Raw genomic sequence first — 16,532 nt, 5'->3', positions numbered from 1 at the left:
CTATAGGAGAAGCTTGGTAATGTAATTCTTTTATCCATACCGGAAAAATACTGATGACTGATGGTAAACGGACACCCGGATGTCACGCGGATCCAAAACACTGATGACAACAGTACTATTTTTTTTTCACGGACATGTGCAGGAGGCCTTAAAAAGATCTCCCAGTCGTCCATATATTTCCTTACTAATCCGACCATACATGAATATGAGAATTTGAAGAAAAGGTCACATTAGTGGAGTCAAACAAATGCTTCCTAGGCAGGGTTTCACAAACTTTACCAAAAAGTTTTATTGCATAAGATGTTAAAAAAACATTTATACGATTACATGATTATGTGAACATTATTAAAAGAAAACACAAAAACATTTGATTATTGCTCATCTTAAAACTCTGATTTGCCAGCATCAAAGTTTGAAATACTAATATATCCAACACATCCACCTGGCCAGGTTCACTGTGCAGTTTTTAAGTGTTTGGTTTTTTAGCATTGCTTTGCGACTTTTCCTCTCTTAAGGGGCCACTTCTGATTTTAGCCAAATTTTAAAGCCATCAAAAACTTCTCAAGTTTGCTCTGTGTACATTTGACCTGTAGGTCCTAAAACTATTGCTCTGTAATACTGCTTTGCTTCTAGCAGTAAACCCAAGAGTGGGAAACTTCTGAAAACTGGTTTACATGAATCATTTACGTGTGATCAGGTGACTTACATGAAATGGCGTAAGCGCAAAGTAACTAGAAGGAATAGGGATTAGTTTCAGTTCATTCGAAGGGCATTTACCTCAGTTTTAGGATAGTTCACTATTGGGGGTGCATTTGGTAACAAATCTCCCATTTCCTTTACCAGCACACTTAGTAATGTACAGTTTTCTTTTTACTGTTCATAAATGTGTAAATTAGAGAAAGAGGAGAAAATTTTAGGGGGCAAAAAAAAAGCATCGTAGCAATTATTAGCCAGTAGGAGACACATCCAAATGAATTTTCAAGGGAATGTCAACCATGTATTGTAATAATCTAAAGAGATATCCAAGACAAACATGTTAATGACCTAACCATAAGATAGGTTGTCAATATCAGATCCGTGGGGCTCCAACATCTTGCGACTTCATCGATCAGTCATTCTTAGATCTGTTGACAGTGATCTGATATTGGCAGCAATACTGAGGACCTAACCAAAAGGATAGGTCATCATTATGTTAATCCTGGACACCCCTTTAAATAATACAGTACATAACCTAAAGAATACACACACAAAGAATGTAGTTTGGAAATTAAACTACTACATAACATAATATAATTTACATTATAAATCAATATTTAAAGAAAAAATTAAATAAACAAGTATATAGGAATACAAGATTGGTTTAGAAGAAAAAAAAAACAATGACAGGCCAAAAGTGAACAGCCTTCTGATATTTAGTTGCAGAGAATCTGTATTCTTCAGTCTTTGCCACTGACCTCTGCTTGGAGGCATATAAAAAAACAAAAACAAGAAAAGCAGAACAAAATTATCGAGCAATGCAAATGACCAATTCCATAAGCCAGTTATGCAAGGTGTTGGTTTTACACTAGTGTTTGAAGCGGTTTGCCGTGACTTTTATAACTTGTGCATGGGGCAAAGAATTTCCAGGCAGGTAGTTAGCAACATGCCTTTAAGTCCTTTGTTTTGCCTGGCGACAATAACAGAAATTCCCCAGATTCCATTGATGTTACGTGAACAGAGCAACATCTTCTCTTCTGTTTCATTCTGTTGAGGGGGCGCCTCTGCTGATGTCATGCTCATTCACAATTGGCTCTCCGCTGCTTAACTGCGGGGAGCCAGCTGTTAATCAGCATGGCGTCTGCAGCGAAGTGCCATCGACACAGCAGACTGGAAGAAGCACCTCTCTGATGACAAGAGGTGAAACGAAGCAGGGGAAATCGCTATGTGAACTGGCAGAGATCGTTCCTGTGCAGAACAGGCAGGTAGTTAGCAACTGTTTTTAAGTTCTTTGCCCCGTACACAAAAAAAAAAAGTTAGCAAATCTATTGCCAATAAGATTCAAAGAGGACACTTGATTTTCCTAATCACAAGAACAATTTACATTGAAATTATTCTCCCATGACAAATCCTCTTATATACAGCACAACTTGCCATAAAGTGTCTATCTCTACTACTGTGGTCACTATTGCTGAAATACAAAGGCACATTATATTACAGTCCAAAAGGGTAATATTGAAAAAAATTAATAGGGCCGGTTACTTGGCATCCCCATTTTAGAAACCTTGCAAGCAATACAAAAATACATTTGTCTTATAAATGCTTGTGGTGCAAAAGAGACATGACAAAAGATGGTTACTGCCCTCGAGGAGTTGTCCAAGATGGACTACCTCTCTAAATGTGCATCTGTGGGTTACATAAAGTAAAGGGATGCATTATTTAAAAGGAGACTAATAGTCATGAATACAACATTTGTTAAAGCAGATTCATCACGCTACAAATCAAGTTTATTTTAATAGTAAACTTTATATATGATAGAAAATGTGCATTACCAAAAAGCTATGACAAACATCAGCCTGAGGACCTGATTTTTTTTTATTATACAATCATTTTGCTTTATTTATTTATTTATTTTTTTATATAAGATTTCCGAATATATAAATGACAACGCTGAAGGTTCGTTAACTACTGAGCAATAGCAACTTTTTCCTGCAAAATCCAAACCGAACAAACAGATGTACTCCAGCAACGGCAAAAGTAAGCAATGCAGACAAGTAATGGAGTGTCAAAAGCTGTCGGAAGGACACAGTTACTGTGCAGTCCACAAGCGTGATAGCCTATTGCTCCATAGGCTAGTTGATTCATGACAAAGAGGTACAGGTTGGTGCCCGTTCCAAAACTTTATAGGTCACTGTTGCAGTCACGGCACAGAATGTCCTCGTTATCGGGAATAAATCCTTTTCCTACTAGGGAACATGAGCAACGGGAGCAGTTAAAGCAGCTGTGATGCCAGTGCTTGTCTTCAAAGGAGACATACTTCCCTCCTCCAAAACCTAAACAGAATCAAACAAAAAAAAGTAATAAATAAATAGAAAATAAGCTTGTACTAAAGTAAAAAAAAAAAAAGTATTGTGAACTTTTAATATAGGGAACATGCGTTGTCATTTTATTTGGTGCATGTCTAAAGAGCTCACTGAATTGCCTAAAGGGGCCCATTATAAGTGGACAGTTTTTTCTCCTTACTCCCACATACCCATGAACGCTTGGCTGAGCTTGCATGTTTTCTCAAGGAGAAAACAACTCTTACAACCTACAACTCCTCAGCTTATCTCCAGGGAGAACAAAAAGATCCATCTCCATGTTGACATCTGTCAGGGGGTAGTCTTACCAAAATCAGATGTTTTAGGTGACTTTAGTGATTTTAACCTTCGTGATCAGGCTACATTTTGTAAGTGTGAACAGTGTAATATAATATAATATAATATATATACACACACTATATAATTGTCTAAGGGTCACTTCCGTCTGTCTGTCTTTCTGTCACGGATATTCATTGGTCGCGGCCTCTGTCTGTCATGAAATCCAAGTCGCTGATTGGTCGTGGGCGTTTTGCCACGACCAATCAGCGACGGGCACAGTCCGCCGGCAAAATAGCCGCTCCTTCCTCCCCGCAGTCAGTGCCCGCTCCATACTCCCCTCCAGTCAGCGCTCACACAGGGTTAATGGCAGCGTTGATGGACCGCGTTATGCCGCGGTGTAACGCACTCCATTAACGCAGCTATTAACCCTGTGTGACTAACTCTTTACTATTGATGCTGCCTATGCAGCATCAATAGTAAAGAGATCTAATGTTACAAATAATAATAATTAAAAAGTTCCAGTGGCAAGGATGCTATGCGAGAAGGACCTTCCATGATGTCACTGTCATGTGACCGCGACGTCATCACAGGTCCTGCGCTCAGACCAACCCTGGGGCTGGAAGCTGCCACCTGCACCGCACACAGGCGCCAGGACTACAATGGGCCCTTGAAATGTGAGTATATGTTTATTATTTATTTTAAGTCTTTTTTAAACCTGTTACATACGTGGCTGGGCAATATACTACATGGCTGGGCAATATACTACGTGGACATGCATATTCTAGAATACCCGATGCGTTAGAATCGGGGCACCATCTAGTATATATATAATTGGCTAAGGGTCTGTTTGTCTGTAACCGAAATCCCGCGTCGCTGATTGGTCGAGGCCGGCCGGGCGCGACCAATCAGAGTTCACATGGAGGACAATATGTGAGGGCGAGAATAACATGAAGGACAGTGTGTAAGTGAGAGAATAAAAATTTTCCCTGTTTTTAAGTTTATCATATGGTAAAATAAATGGTGTCTTTGAAAACTATAAGTCATCCTGTGGAAAACAAGCTGTCATATAGCAATAGATGACTAATAAAGTTTTGACTCTTAAAATAAAGACAGGAGAAAAACAATGGCAGTGTGTCCAATGGGTTAAAACATAAATGTTAGCACCAATGTTTATATGAATACTATATGGTGGCCCGATTCTAACCCATCGGGTATCTACTATATAATCATCTAATTCTGTCTGTAACAGAAATCCCACGTCGCGGATTGGTTGCGGGCAGCTTGGCGAGACCAATCAGCGACAGGCGCAGTCCGGCCGCGAATTGGCCCGGGATTTGAACCATGCTTCGATGAATGATTGGTCGTGCACGGCCAATCAGCGATATCGGCGTGGGATTTTAACACCGCTTCACTGTAAATGTATATATTTTACCCGGAAAATCCTGTGTATTCATTGCATTATTCTTAAATTTTCATAAATAAACTACATACATATTCTAGAACACCCGATGCGTTAGAATTGGGCCACCATCTAGTGTGGTAATAACTATGGAACGCTTCCACTGATCTCCGTGATTCTGAAATAATTTTTCTTGACACATTGTACTTCATGATTGTGGTAAAATTTGTTCGATATGACTTGCATGTATTTGTGAAAATATAGGACATTTTGAAATTTTAAAACTTCATTTTTTGGTCTTTAAACTAGAAAGTGAAGTCATAAAATAGTTAATATATACATAGTTAATATATACATTTACCATGTTTAATTTATATCTGCATTTTAAAAAAAAAAATTTTTTAAATTAAGTTAGAAGGGTTCAAAGACAAACCAATTTTTTTTTTTAATCACTTTTAAAGTGACCCTTGAAGTGCTTGAAGTGCTTATATAACAGAAAATGCCCAAAAGTGACACATCTAAAGGTTATTCAGACGAAACCCGCAACAGAACCACCCAACATAATGAGGCAAATGGAGACACTTTGGAGTCAGTTTGTCACCTGTTCCTGGGTTGCCCATCTTTTAAGGCGTGCACAGATCTGTGGCTACCCACACTTGTGTGCTAAAAAGACGTCTAAAATGATGAGACACCGCCGGAACAAAGACCAATCCAAAGGGATTCCATTTGCTTCATAAGTGAGGGGTTCCATCGATGATTTTGTCTGAATTGCAGTTTTGGGTTATTTGCATGGAAGGCACAATAAGCACACAGCGGAGAGCGCAAGATAAATGTGAGCTGAGCCTTGCGCTGAGCCTTGCTCCAATTTTTGGGAGATAAAATGAGCGAATAGAGAGCAGTACAAGAAAAAAATTTTTTTTATTTTTGCGGAGTTCACCATGCGGTATAAGTGATGAGGCGGATTTATTCCTTGGGTCGGTGTGATTACAGCAATACCCAATTTATATCTTTTTTTTTTTTTTTTTAGGTTTTGCTGCCAGTAAAAGTGTTTTTTTTAGAAAAAGTATTTTTTCATAACCATATATTCTGGGAGCTGAGACTTATTTTTTTGGCAAACAGAGCTGTATTAGGACTTTCTTGGTACCATTTTGGGGAATATAACATTTTTATTGCTTGTTATTCAGATTTTTCAGGCACAGAATTAACAAAACCCAGCAATTCAGTTATTGTTTTAATTTTAGCGCTGTTCACGGCGCAATAAAAGTGAGAAGACCGTTTTGTTCTTTTGTTCATCGGGTCAGTACGATTACAGCTATGGAACTTTTATATATTTTTTTGTGATTTGCTATTTTTACACACCAAAAACAATATTTGTTTTTACATAGTCATTCTGAGAGCTGGAGCTATTTTTTTGCTGAATAAACCATGTTAGGGCTTGTTTTCTGTGGGACGGTATTGTGTATTCATTTTTCCTTTTTTTTTAGCATATATCTTTCTGGAATAACTAATGTGCCAGTTTTATATAGTGTGTAGTTTTGGGACATGGCAAATACCAATTATGTGTACTTTTTGTGTTTATTTTTGTTATCAGAAACGCTGCGTTTGGAGTGGCGAAACTTTTTTTTGCGATTCGTGTGTGCTTTTTCTGTTTTTTTTTTTTACTTCGTCCCACTGAGGGGCATGTCTAATTTTCCTTTTTTTTTGTATTACTGATCTCATACATTGCAGTACTCGTGTACTGCAGTGCATGAGACTGTCAGTGTCTCACTGACACAGACTGTGATGCCCAGCTTATAGCTGGATTGCACAGGCCACCGAACCCTGCGGTCATCACAGGACCATAGGGTACCATAATAACCATCAGGACCCGCTATTCTCATTACAGGGGTCCGATGGCTACTTGTAACCTCGTTATAGTTAATTAAATTCCGCGGGGGTTAACAAGGCTCCAAATGGCTTCAAAACCGGCTGGGGCCGATACTGCAGGGTGTCAGTGGTCATGTACAGCTGACATTTGCGGAACATGCGGCCGCCGTTATATAAGCCCCTTAACGACTGCCGCTTTAATGCGTACTGGTGGTTGTTAAGGTGTTAATGTGTAAGAGGGCATTTAGTGGTATGACTTGCACTACAAAAGACAAAAATATTGGGAAACAAGTCAATCATTTAAAATATTTTTCTTTCAGTCCCATTCTCACATGTGTACAAAATCCAGAATCCAGCCATGCAGCCTGCCTGCACAAATATTTATGAGAATGGCTTACTAAAAAGATCTCCCTGAAATCGGACGTGCTACTGTAATATTACTGTAATACCACCATTGTAACAAGTCAGCTCATAAAATGCCTTTCTAAATATTCCATCAGCTCTGAGTGATATTATTGAAAAGTGGAAGGGTTTAGCAAGTACAGCAACTTGACCACAAAGTGGAGACCTTCTAAAGTTATGCGGACTACATAATTGCGGAATTCCAGCTGCATGCAAGCCTTACACCACCAAGCACAATGCTAAGTGTTGGATGAAGTACTGTGAAACATGCCACCATGGGACTCCGGAGCAGTGGAAATGTGTTCTGTGCAGTGTCAAATCACCCCTCGCTCTCTGGCAATCTAACAGAGGAGTCATGCCTAGAATGATGTGACCTAGAGATATGATGTTGTGGAGTTCTTTTTCAGGGCTTGGTCTAGGCCCTTCGTTACAGTGAAGGGAAATCTGAATTCAGCATATCAGGACAATTAGGACAATTGTCAGCTTCTAACTCTGTGGGAACAGTTTTGGGGAAGCACTTTTCGGTGTCCACATGACTATCCCTCAGCGCAAAAAGAAAGGTTTATAAAACAGTGGTCAGAATGCCGAGCTGTGTATGATTGGCTGCTTGCTGTGTGCACAATACATTGTCAGCAAGATACCAATGAATGGTGGCTCAGGTTTACACACATTAGCTGGACACCTAGTCCTGCATAGATAATCCTTTGCTGATACAAAAGTATTGTATTGAAACTATGGGTACCGTCACACAGTGGCATTTTGATCGCTACGACGGCACGATCCGTGACGCTCCAGCATCTTAACAATATCGCTCCAGCGTCGTAGACTGCTGTCACACTTTGCAATGTACGACGCTGGAGCGATAATTTATTCTAATTTCATGACGTATGTGCGATGTAGGAGACGTTGGTTACTATGCGCACATCGTATACAATATCGTGCACACGTTTGTTACACCATGCGATCATGCCGCCACAGCGGGACACTAGACGACGGTTTCAAACGATCTGCTGCGACGTACGATTCTCAGCGGGGTCCCTGATCGCAGGAGCGTGTCAGACACTGCGAGATCGTAACTATATCGCTCGAACGTCACGAATCGTGCCGTTGTAGCGATCAAAATTGCACTGTGTGACGGTACCCTATAGCTCAGCAAGTAACATCCTTGGAATGAGGCTATCTGCCACTATATTATTCTGCTCTCAGATTAAATAGAAAGAACCTGCTGACAGATTCCCTTTATTGGACATGACAGGATACGGGTAAAAAGAATACATAAATTAATAAATTAGCTTTACATATTACAACATCAAAACAAAATAATATACCTGTGATAGGTTTAGTGCATCCAAAGCATTTCTTGGCATATAAATTTCCAAAACACTTGATACAATAAGGCTTCTCATCCTGCGAAGTAAACTGTTGGCCAGCCAACTGGGTTTTACACCCAGTACAGACAAAACATTCTTTGTGCCATGGCTCATCCCGGTAGGTTACGCCACCTTTGGTCAATGACTGCAAAGTAAAAGGACTGCGTTAATTATTACTGAAACTGAAGGCAGTTATCCAGGCGAGTCACAAAATCAATCCAGATAATCCTTGGGATTGGATATATAGTAAAGGACTAGTAGCATGTCTGGGTTTGCGTCACCTTCTCTTACCTTCTTACAATGTGTACAGCGGGGGGCAAATTTGCTTTCATAACATGGGATGCAATAGTGAGCCTGGTTATCGGGAATAAATGAGCGAGATCCGATGGGTTGCTTACAGCTATTACATATGAAGCAGTGCTCATGCCAAGTCTGTCCATTGTACTCCAATTTGCGTGATCCTGCAGGAAAAAGCAAGATGCATATTCATGCTCCAAGTATCTTTACATACATATCTGCATGACAACAAACTAATCTTAAATGCTTCATTTCAGGCCAATTTCTTTTCTTTGCTCTTCTGTAAACTCCGGTCAGGGAAGCATAATGATCTGTTTTCTAGGAAAAGTCCACATGGGCTTAAAGTATTTTAAAATATTTATAGCCTCAAGAAGCCTTTAATCCTTTTACTCCTGTCCTAAGAAGACTTCAGTGCACAGCCAAGGCACACACTGAAAAGTGCTGCATCTAACCCCGAAGAACACAGAAAAAAGGAAAGACAAAAATAGATAAGGGGTCACAACCTAATTAAGTGACAACGCAATCCTCAGAAATAATGCAACAACAGGTTTTATTCCGGCTACAGCTAGACACACTGGACAATCGTACTCTCCTCTAGCCCGGTGATCATGAACAATTATTGGACTAGGGTAGAAGACGACTTCGCATTCATACTCATTTGTGAGAAGAGCGGACGAGTGCAATCCGATAAAGAAAAAAAACAAAAAAAACTAAACAACTGATTACACTGACTTATTCTACGATTCCCTGCTCATCTGCAATTTTTTTCTCAGCTCAGAGGGAAAAAAAAAAAAAAAAAAAAAAAAGTCATAGTATCCTTTGAGTTATCTTGTATATCAGATGAGACTCTCCAATTCAAGTCAATAGGTGTGAGAAAAGAAAAAAAAAAAAAAAAAAAAAAAAAAAAAAAAAAATCACATGGACCATGTGTGTGCAGTGGTGTGTTTTATAATGTTAATGGATTTAGCCAATAATGACGTAAGTGAGGTGAACGGAGTTCATCGGCTAAGAACTCTGTCCACCTTATTCACATCACTGCATTTTCATGCGCAGTTCAGTGTGTCTGCTGGATGGCAGGTTAAAAACTCCCATCATGCCAACATTCAGCATGCCATCTAGCAGAGCAGGACAACTGGATTATCATCTTATCGGACAGGTGAGGATTATGGTGGTTTATTATTTTATCCTTCACAGGGGATCAGTATCTATTTCAATTAAAGGACTTTATTCTGGGTGTTTTTTTTTTTTATTTATTTACAATGACTGTGGGGTTAGTAGTGGTGGTGTTTAGACAACTCTCCATTACTAGCTGCCAACACAAAGCTGACATAAAACCCAATACTGCTACCCTACTTGCCACTGCCCCAAGCCAAGTGGGAAGAGTGGAGGCTAAGTGCCAGAATTGGCACATCTTATAGATGCGCCATTTCTGGGGCAGCTGAAAGCAGATGTTTTTAGTCTGGAAGGGGGCCAGTATCCATGGCCCCGTTATAAGCTATTAAGATCATCCAGGAGGTGCCTTGTCTAGTTTTAGCTGGTTAATTATAGGGTACCCCCCACCATGTCATTTCAATAACCAGTAAAGGCTAAGTATACAGCTTTGAGCTGATCTTAATAGCCTGGGAAGCTCCTTGTGTATTACCCCCTTCCCAGGCTAGAGAAATCTGCTCCTAGCTGTCTGGTGGCTATTAAAATTTCATATGGCTGCTAGGTGAGAAATATTGCAATGTATTTGCATTACATGCGTTTGAGTTTTCAAGATAAAACATTGGACTGATTTTATTCATGCTGATGGGTATGAGTCCTTTGGGTGTAAAGTAGAAAGATGAAGACATCATGCTAGATTTCTCTTTTATCAGGAGATGTTGGGGGGGGGGGGGGGGGAATTGTCAGGCAGTTCGTACAGACAGTCAAGTGTTATGAAATCCTGGGGGAAAAGATGGGACTCATGCAGAATTGTAAGGTCCATGGAAGTCATCAGACTGTATGCATATATCACTTTATTCCTCATCATATTTGTTATTATTGACTATACTCGGAAATCAGTAGGGCAAGTTCACACAGGGCGTTATTGTTGCATTTTTTTCTGCAGCAAAACCTGATCATCTTGGCAGGAAAGAAGCTGCGCTAAAAAAGCAGGTTTAGGTGCGTTTTTTTGCCACATTCTTTAATGCGTTTTTTTTTTCTCTCTTTGTGCATGCCAATAAAGTGGAGTGCACACAGAAAAAAAAAACAACTTCCTGTAGATAGAATGAATGAATAGATAGAATGGATAGATAGAATAGATAATTTACCTGCGGTATCCTCTTCACTGGCATTTTCTTAAGGTGCAGAGGTTACCTCCGGTCAGGCTGTGATGGAGCACAGGCTCGGTGACGTCACCGCTAGTTACTGAGCCTGCACCCGCTCCATCTCATTAATTCCCCAGTAGCTTGCAGCCAGGGGCGGTCACATTAGCAGTGCTCCCAGTTGTAAGGCTGGAGTCACACCGTCGTATTTCTCGTGCGATGATCACATCACACTGCACGGACTGGCCGGAACCTCTCCTGACCCGAGCATGACAGCATGATGGATTACGCTGCAGCGGTCAAGCTCAGGTCAGGAGAGCCGTCAGCCAGTGCAAGTTTTACGATGCGATTCTCGCAGGAGAAATACGGCAGTGTGACTCCAGCCTAAGCTTAATCTCCCCCAGACACTGCGTGGGACACTCGTTATATCGGACTACGATGGATGAGGGAGTATACTTTTGGTTTGTTATTTTATTTTTTTATTTCAGAAGATCAATGGCTTCGCTTGGAATGGCGGAATAATAAAATGGTAAAACTGTGTGGTGTTTTAGTTCATTAAAAGACTTTTTCTGCGTGTGCATGTGTGTGTTTATTTAACCCTTTAATTACTCTAGGATTAGTAATGGATAGGTGTCTTATTGACGCCTCTCCATTACTAAGCTGGTTTAATTTCACCTTACAATAGCAAGGTGACATTAACCCCTCATTACCCCACTTGCCAGAGCTACAGGGCAAGTGGGAAGAGCTGGGCAACAAAGCGCCAGAATTGGCGCGTCTAATAGATGCGCCTTTTCTGGGCAGCTGCGGACTACTATTTTTAGGCTGAGGGGGGCCTATATCAATGGCCCCTTACCAGCCTAAGAATACCAGCCCCCAGCTGTGAGCTTTAGCAAGGCTGGTTGTCAAAAATGCGGTGGGACCCCATGACTTTTTTTTATTATTATTTTTTAATTAAAAAGAAAAAAAAAAAAAAAAAAAAAAAAAAGAGCATGAGGACCCCTCTATTCTTGATAACTAGCCTTGCTGAAGCTGACAGCTGAGGGTTGCAGCAGTCTGGCTGGTTTTCAAAAATAGGGAGGAACCCATGCCGTGTTTTTTTTTATTTTTATTATTATTATTATTTATTTATTTATAGCGCAGGAGCAGCAGATGAAAACTCCCATCCGCCGCTCCTGCTCTCACTGTAATTAGCGGCAGTAGGTGTCGGATGATGGGAGCAGTAGTCCCATCAGCTGATACCAGTGATCGGAGGTAAAGTTTATATCTCCGATTACAGCTGAGCGCTCCCCGCTGTCTTCTGGCAGTGTGGAAACTGTGGCTCTCTGACCGGCGGGGATGATTTCCCCGCCGATCAAAAGCGGTGTTTGCGGCGCTGTCATGCAAATTACAGCGTGTCTAACACAGTATTGTCGGACCCCCCATTCAAGAGAATCGGGATCTGGTCCTCGCTGCATGGACGCATCATACAGCTTGCCATCGAGAAGTAGCAGAGCTGAGGGCGACGTCACATCCGGCTGTCCGTGACTCTTCTGCAGCAAATACGCTACAAGAAAAGTCAACCTAGCGTATTTGCAGTGTGTTTTCACCATCCATTCTAGTCAATGGGTGGAAAATGCTGAAAAAAAAAACGAAGTAACATGCTCTATGTCCAAAAAATGCAGCTAAGCACAAAATACTGATCACACAAAAAAACAATGTGTGTGCATGAGATTTCTGAAATCTCCTAGGCTTTGCCGGTACTGTAAAAAGCAGCTGAAATTAGCATAAAAAGCAGCCAAAAAAACGCAGCAAAACCGCCCTGTGTGAACTTACCCTAATGGTTTCTGTGGTTATAGATAACATGGTTTCAAATGTAACATTTGTGTGATTATAGGAAAGCGCGCACTCCAACATTCCTTGCTCATTTCATTTAGCAAGTGTTGCTCTAAAACAGGGGTGTGGAACCTTTTTTCTGCCATGGGCCTTTTGGAGATTTATACCATGCTTCATGTGCCGTACAAATTTGCGCACCAACTCAGCCCACAAAATACATCCTGACGCTTGCACTGGTGTCAGGACACAATCTTTCATTGCATGCGCTTCACCATTCAGTAGTTAACACTGTGCACGTCCTCAGAGCATGAGTAAATTAAAGGGCCAGCGGCTGCCAGCTCAAACACTGCAGTCCCGGGGTTCTGCAATAGGCTCAAGTTTCCCCCATCTCTGCTTTAAAAGCTGTGGAGTCACTTAGAATTATTTTAGTATGTCAGAATGTATTTACTTTTATGATTTAACTAACAGGGGTAGGAAGCTGTATTAAGGCTATAGGTTTCTAGAATTCTTTATTTGGATTTTGGCAGAATGCTATATGAATAGATCTGAGGAACAAAACTGTCCACTTTTTACCTGGTGACCAAAGTAGGACTTATTTTTTATTTTAAAAGATTTGGAACTATTTATTCAATAGATATAGAAAATGAGGCCGCACATCCAATGGAATGAACTTATTAACCCATGGCATGGGTTAATAAAAGGTTCATTTCATTGGATGTGCGGACTCACTTTCTATATCTATTGATTGCTAGTGGCTGTTGGATCAAGTCCATAGAGGCATGCATCCCATTTTTCAAATTGCCAGTACTGCTGACTTTCATTTACGGAACTTACTTTAGAGTGGGTCTTATTCAGGGCTAATTGGAGTGTTTGTTTTTTTTAATCAAGGGGTGTAGATTCTTGGGAGTCACACTACCTAGTAAAGACCAGAGAAATTAGCACTTAATAAAATGGCCCAAAGCTCTGGAACCGTATGGCAAATTTAAAAATACAGACTATAAGGCGGACCCCAGCAGAAAATAGAAACATTTTTTCCTATTAATTAAAAGGTTTCAAGTGCGGGGGTCGTTATCACAAATTTTAATGAACTAGAATAGGGCGGTAATAGATCTATAGTTTGTGTATAATACACAAGGCAGAGAAACACTCACCTCTCTGTTACAGGCACATTTACATACACACAGCTGAGCTACATGCACATTTACATACACACAGCTCTGCTATAGGAACCATTTACATACACACAGCTTAGCTACATGCACATTTACATACACACAGCTCTGCTATAGGAACCATTTACATACACACAGCTTAGCTACATGCACATTTACATACACACACATAGCCAGGGGCCTCCTTAGGTACTTCTAGCCAGGGCTCAAGCCTCAGATCTTACAACTAATGACCCCACTCTCTAGTGACTTTCTTTTTTAAACTGAAGTAAACGGTAATGTTCAAGCAAAACTTGAACACAGACAGCCTGGGTTTGGCAGACGCAGCCTGCATGATTGGTACATAAGTGGCTTCTCCTTCCTGCTCCACAGTCCTCCCTTTCAGGTGCTAATAAGAGAAGAATAGTTTAAAAAGAACAAAAAACAGGGAGCAGTCCCTAGCAAATGCAGTCCCTAGCAGCACCTGTTCACCCACCATTCATATACTTAATAGCCCTCTGTGTCTGTACTTGTACACATACTTGTTGGTGACCTGTTCATGCAGCGTGGGGACCCCTCTATTCTTGATAACCAACCTTGCAGAAGCTGACAGCTGGGGGTTGCAGCCCCAAGCTGCGAGTTTTGTCTGCTTGGTTAATATAGGGGGGAACCCACGCCGGGTTTTTCATTCATTCATTTCTGAACAATCGCAGCCGGCAGCTGTGGAATACCCCCATCCTCCGCACTTACTGTCACGGTTATTAGCGAGAGCAGTTGTCGGATGATGGGGGTAACAGTCCCAAAAGCCACCACCTGCTGTCATTCAGACTTTAATGTAATGCTCATCATTCTCCTCTGATCGCTAGCGGAGCAGCTGAGAATGTTGACAGCCAGCTTCAGCACCAGCCGCCGGGGAACAGCGCTTACTGTAGCGGTTCTTCCCTGGTGGCTGTCCGTGTGTTACTGATGCGGCACACGGTTGCCACATGTAGTACACACACACACAGAGACATGGATATCTCTGGCACAGTTTTTTCAGGTACATATACAGACGTGTGAAAAGGAGCTTAACACAGCATGTCGCGATACCTCGACTCCTCCCCCAGCATCTGCTCTTCCTGTGGAGGAAGCCAAATCACTCTTTAGATAAACTTCTGCTTTATCTCCTGCTCTCAAGTGCCTGTGGGCTGACATCTTCCCCAAAGACAACGGGCATGTTCCCAGCCTCCCGCACACCATAAATGCAGGTCTGGTGCGGGTGTGTTCCTTTAGCAGGACTGCTGGAACATACTGCTTCTACTTGCTGGAACCATCTGGATGTCCTACACAGTGACCACTCAGTGGTAGAGACATACACTACACTGCACTGAAAAGTCAGAGAAAACAACAGACATAATAAAGATGGACAGGAGAGGGGAAAAAATTAGCAAAGTGTTGTAATTAAAGAATTAGGCTAGGTTCCCATTGCGTTAGAGCAATCCGCTAAGCACATAGCACTAGCGGATTGCGCTAACGCAATGTTTTTTTGGTCCGCGTTCGCTGTCCCCGCTAGCGCAGGTCCCCGATCTGCGCTAGTGAGGACCGGACCTCGGACGCATCACAAAAGAAACTCATCACAAAAGAACGGCACATCGCTAGCGCGTGCAGAAAGTGGCACGCGCTAGCGATGTGCTACAGAGAAAAATCACATTGCTGTCAATGGGTGTGTTAACGGACGCGTTGCACGGCGTTAATTGCGACATTTTCGCCGTGCAACGCTGTCCGTTAGCATTAACGCAATGGGAACCTAGCCTTACAGCTAAATAGCAAATTCTCTTATCCAAACAAGAGGAAACATGTGCTACTTACTAAGGATCTGACTGTTGAGACCCCAAGAGATCCCAGGAACAGGGTCAGCTGCAACATCCCGTACATTCATTGTCTATAGGACTGCCCAGAATAGCTACAAACAGTGCTCTGCCACTTCTGGCTGTCTCATAGACTATGAATGGAGCAGTAGATGATCACTGCAGCTCCATTAATTCTTGAAGGAAGTGCCAAAGACCAGTCGAACGCAGTGATCAGGTATCTCCAGCCGGCCCACAGAGAATGAATGGTGTGCATGTAAATCGAGTCGCTCCTGTCACATGGCGTTCTCAGCAGTCAGACCCCCAGCGATCGGGAAGTTCTCCCCCATCCCCTGGATAGGAGAGTTTTTGAAACTTGGTACAATCCGATTTTTCAATCTACAGCCACCTTATTCTAAAGGTCAAGAGGATTCTGACAGTCGACCCCCCACTAATCAGAGCCCCTATAAAAAAGCTCCGCCTGCTTCCGTTATTTTAGAGTATATACAACAGTAACATCACTACTATTGTCGAGTCTTAAACCAGAGCCCATTGTAATTTTTCTAATTATTAGTGTACAATACAGTATTAGTTAAGTGTCACCTCCAACCATGAAATATATTAATGTTTTCATGTATAACAAAGTTCTTAAAATACTTATACCTACAGCTTCTACTACAAATTTGGGCTATTACAAGTCATGCACATCCCCTTAGCTACAAATACTCCTAAAAAATACAAATAAGTGTCAGTAAAAAAATGTAGTGTGACCAATGCTGCCAGGGT

General features: G+C 41.4%; 1 protein-coding gene across 2 annotated transcripts in view; it reads right to left on the bottom strand.

Moving 5' to 3' along the window:
* Nucleotides 1-264: 264 nt before the first annotated feature.
* Nucleotides 265-16,532, bottom strand: part of FHL3 (four and a half LIM domains 3) — a 77,435-nt gene continuing 61,167 nt past the window's right edge. For both annotated transcript variants that reach the window (XM_069756917.1, XM_069756916.1), the window contains exons 4-6: nt 8,664-8,833; nt 8,331-8,517; nt 265-3,029 (exon numbers count right to left, since the gene is read on the bottom strand). In XM_069756917.1, the coding sequence (XP_069613018.1) occupies nt 2,878-3,029; nt 8,331-8,517; nt 8,664-8,833 (509 nt within the window). In that variant the 3' untranslated portion in view covers nt 265-2,877. The remainder of the gene's footprint in view (nt 3,030-8,330; nt 8,518-8,663; nt 8,834-16,532) is intronic.

This window comes from Ranitomeya imitator, chromosome 3, assembly GCF_032444005.1.
Source record: "Ranitomeya imitator isolate aRanImi1 chromosome 3, aRanImi1.pri, whole genome shotgun sequence".
NCBI classification, from domain to species: Eukaryota; Metazoa; Chordata; class Amphibia; order Anura; family Dendrobatidae; genus Ranitomeya; species Ranitomeya imitator.
This window is presented reverse-complemented; position numbering and strand designations above follow the sequence as displayed.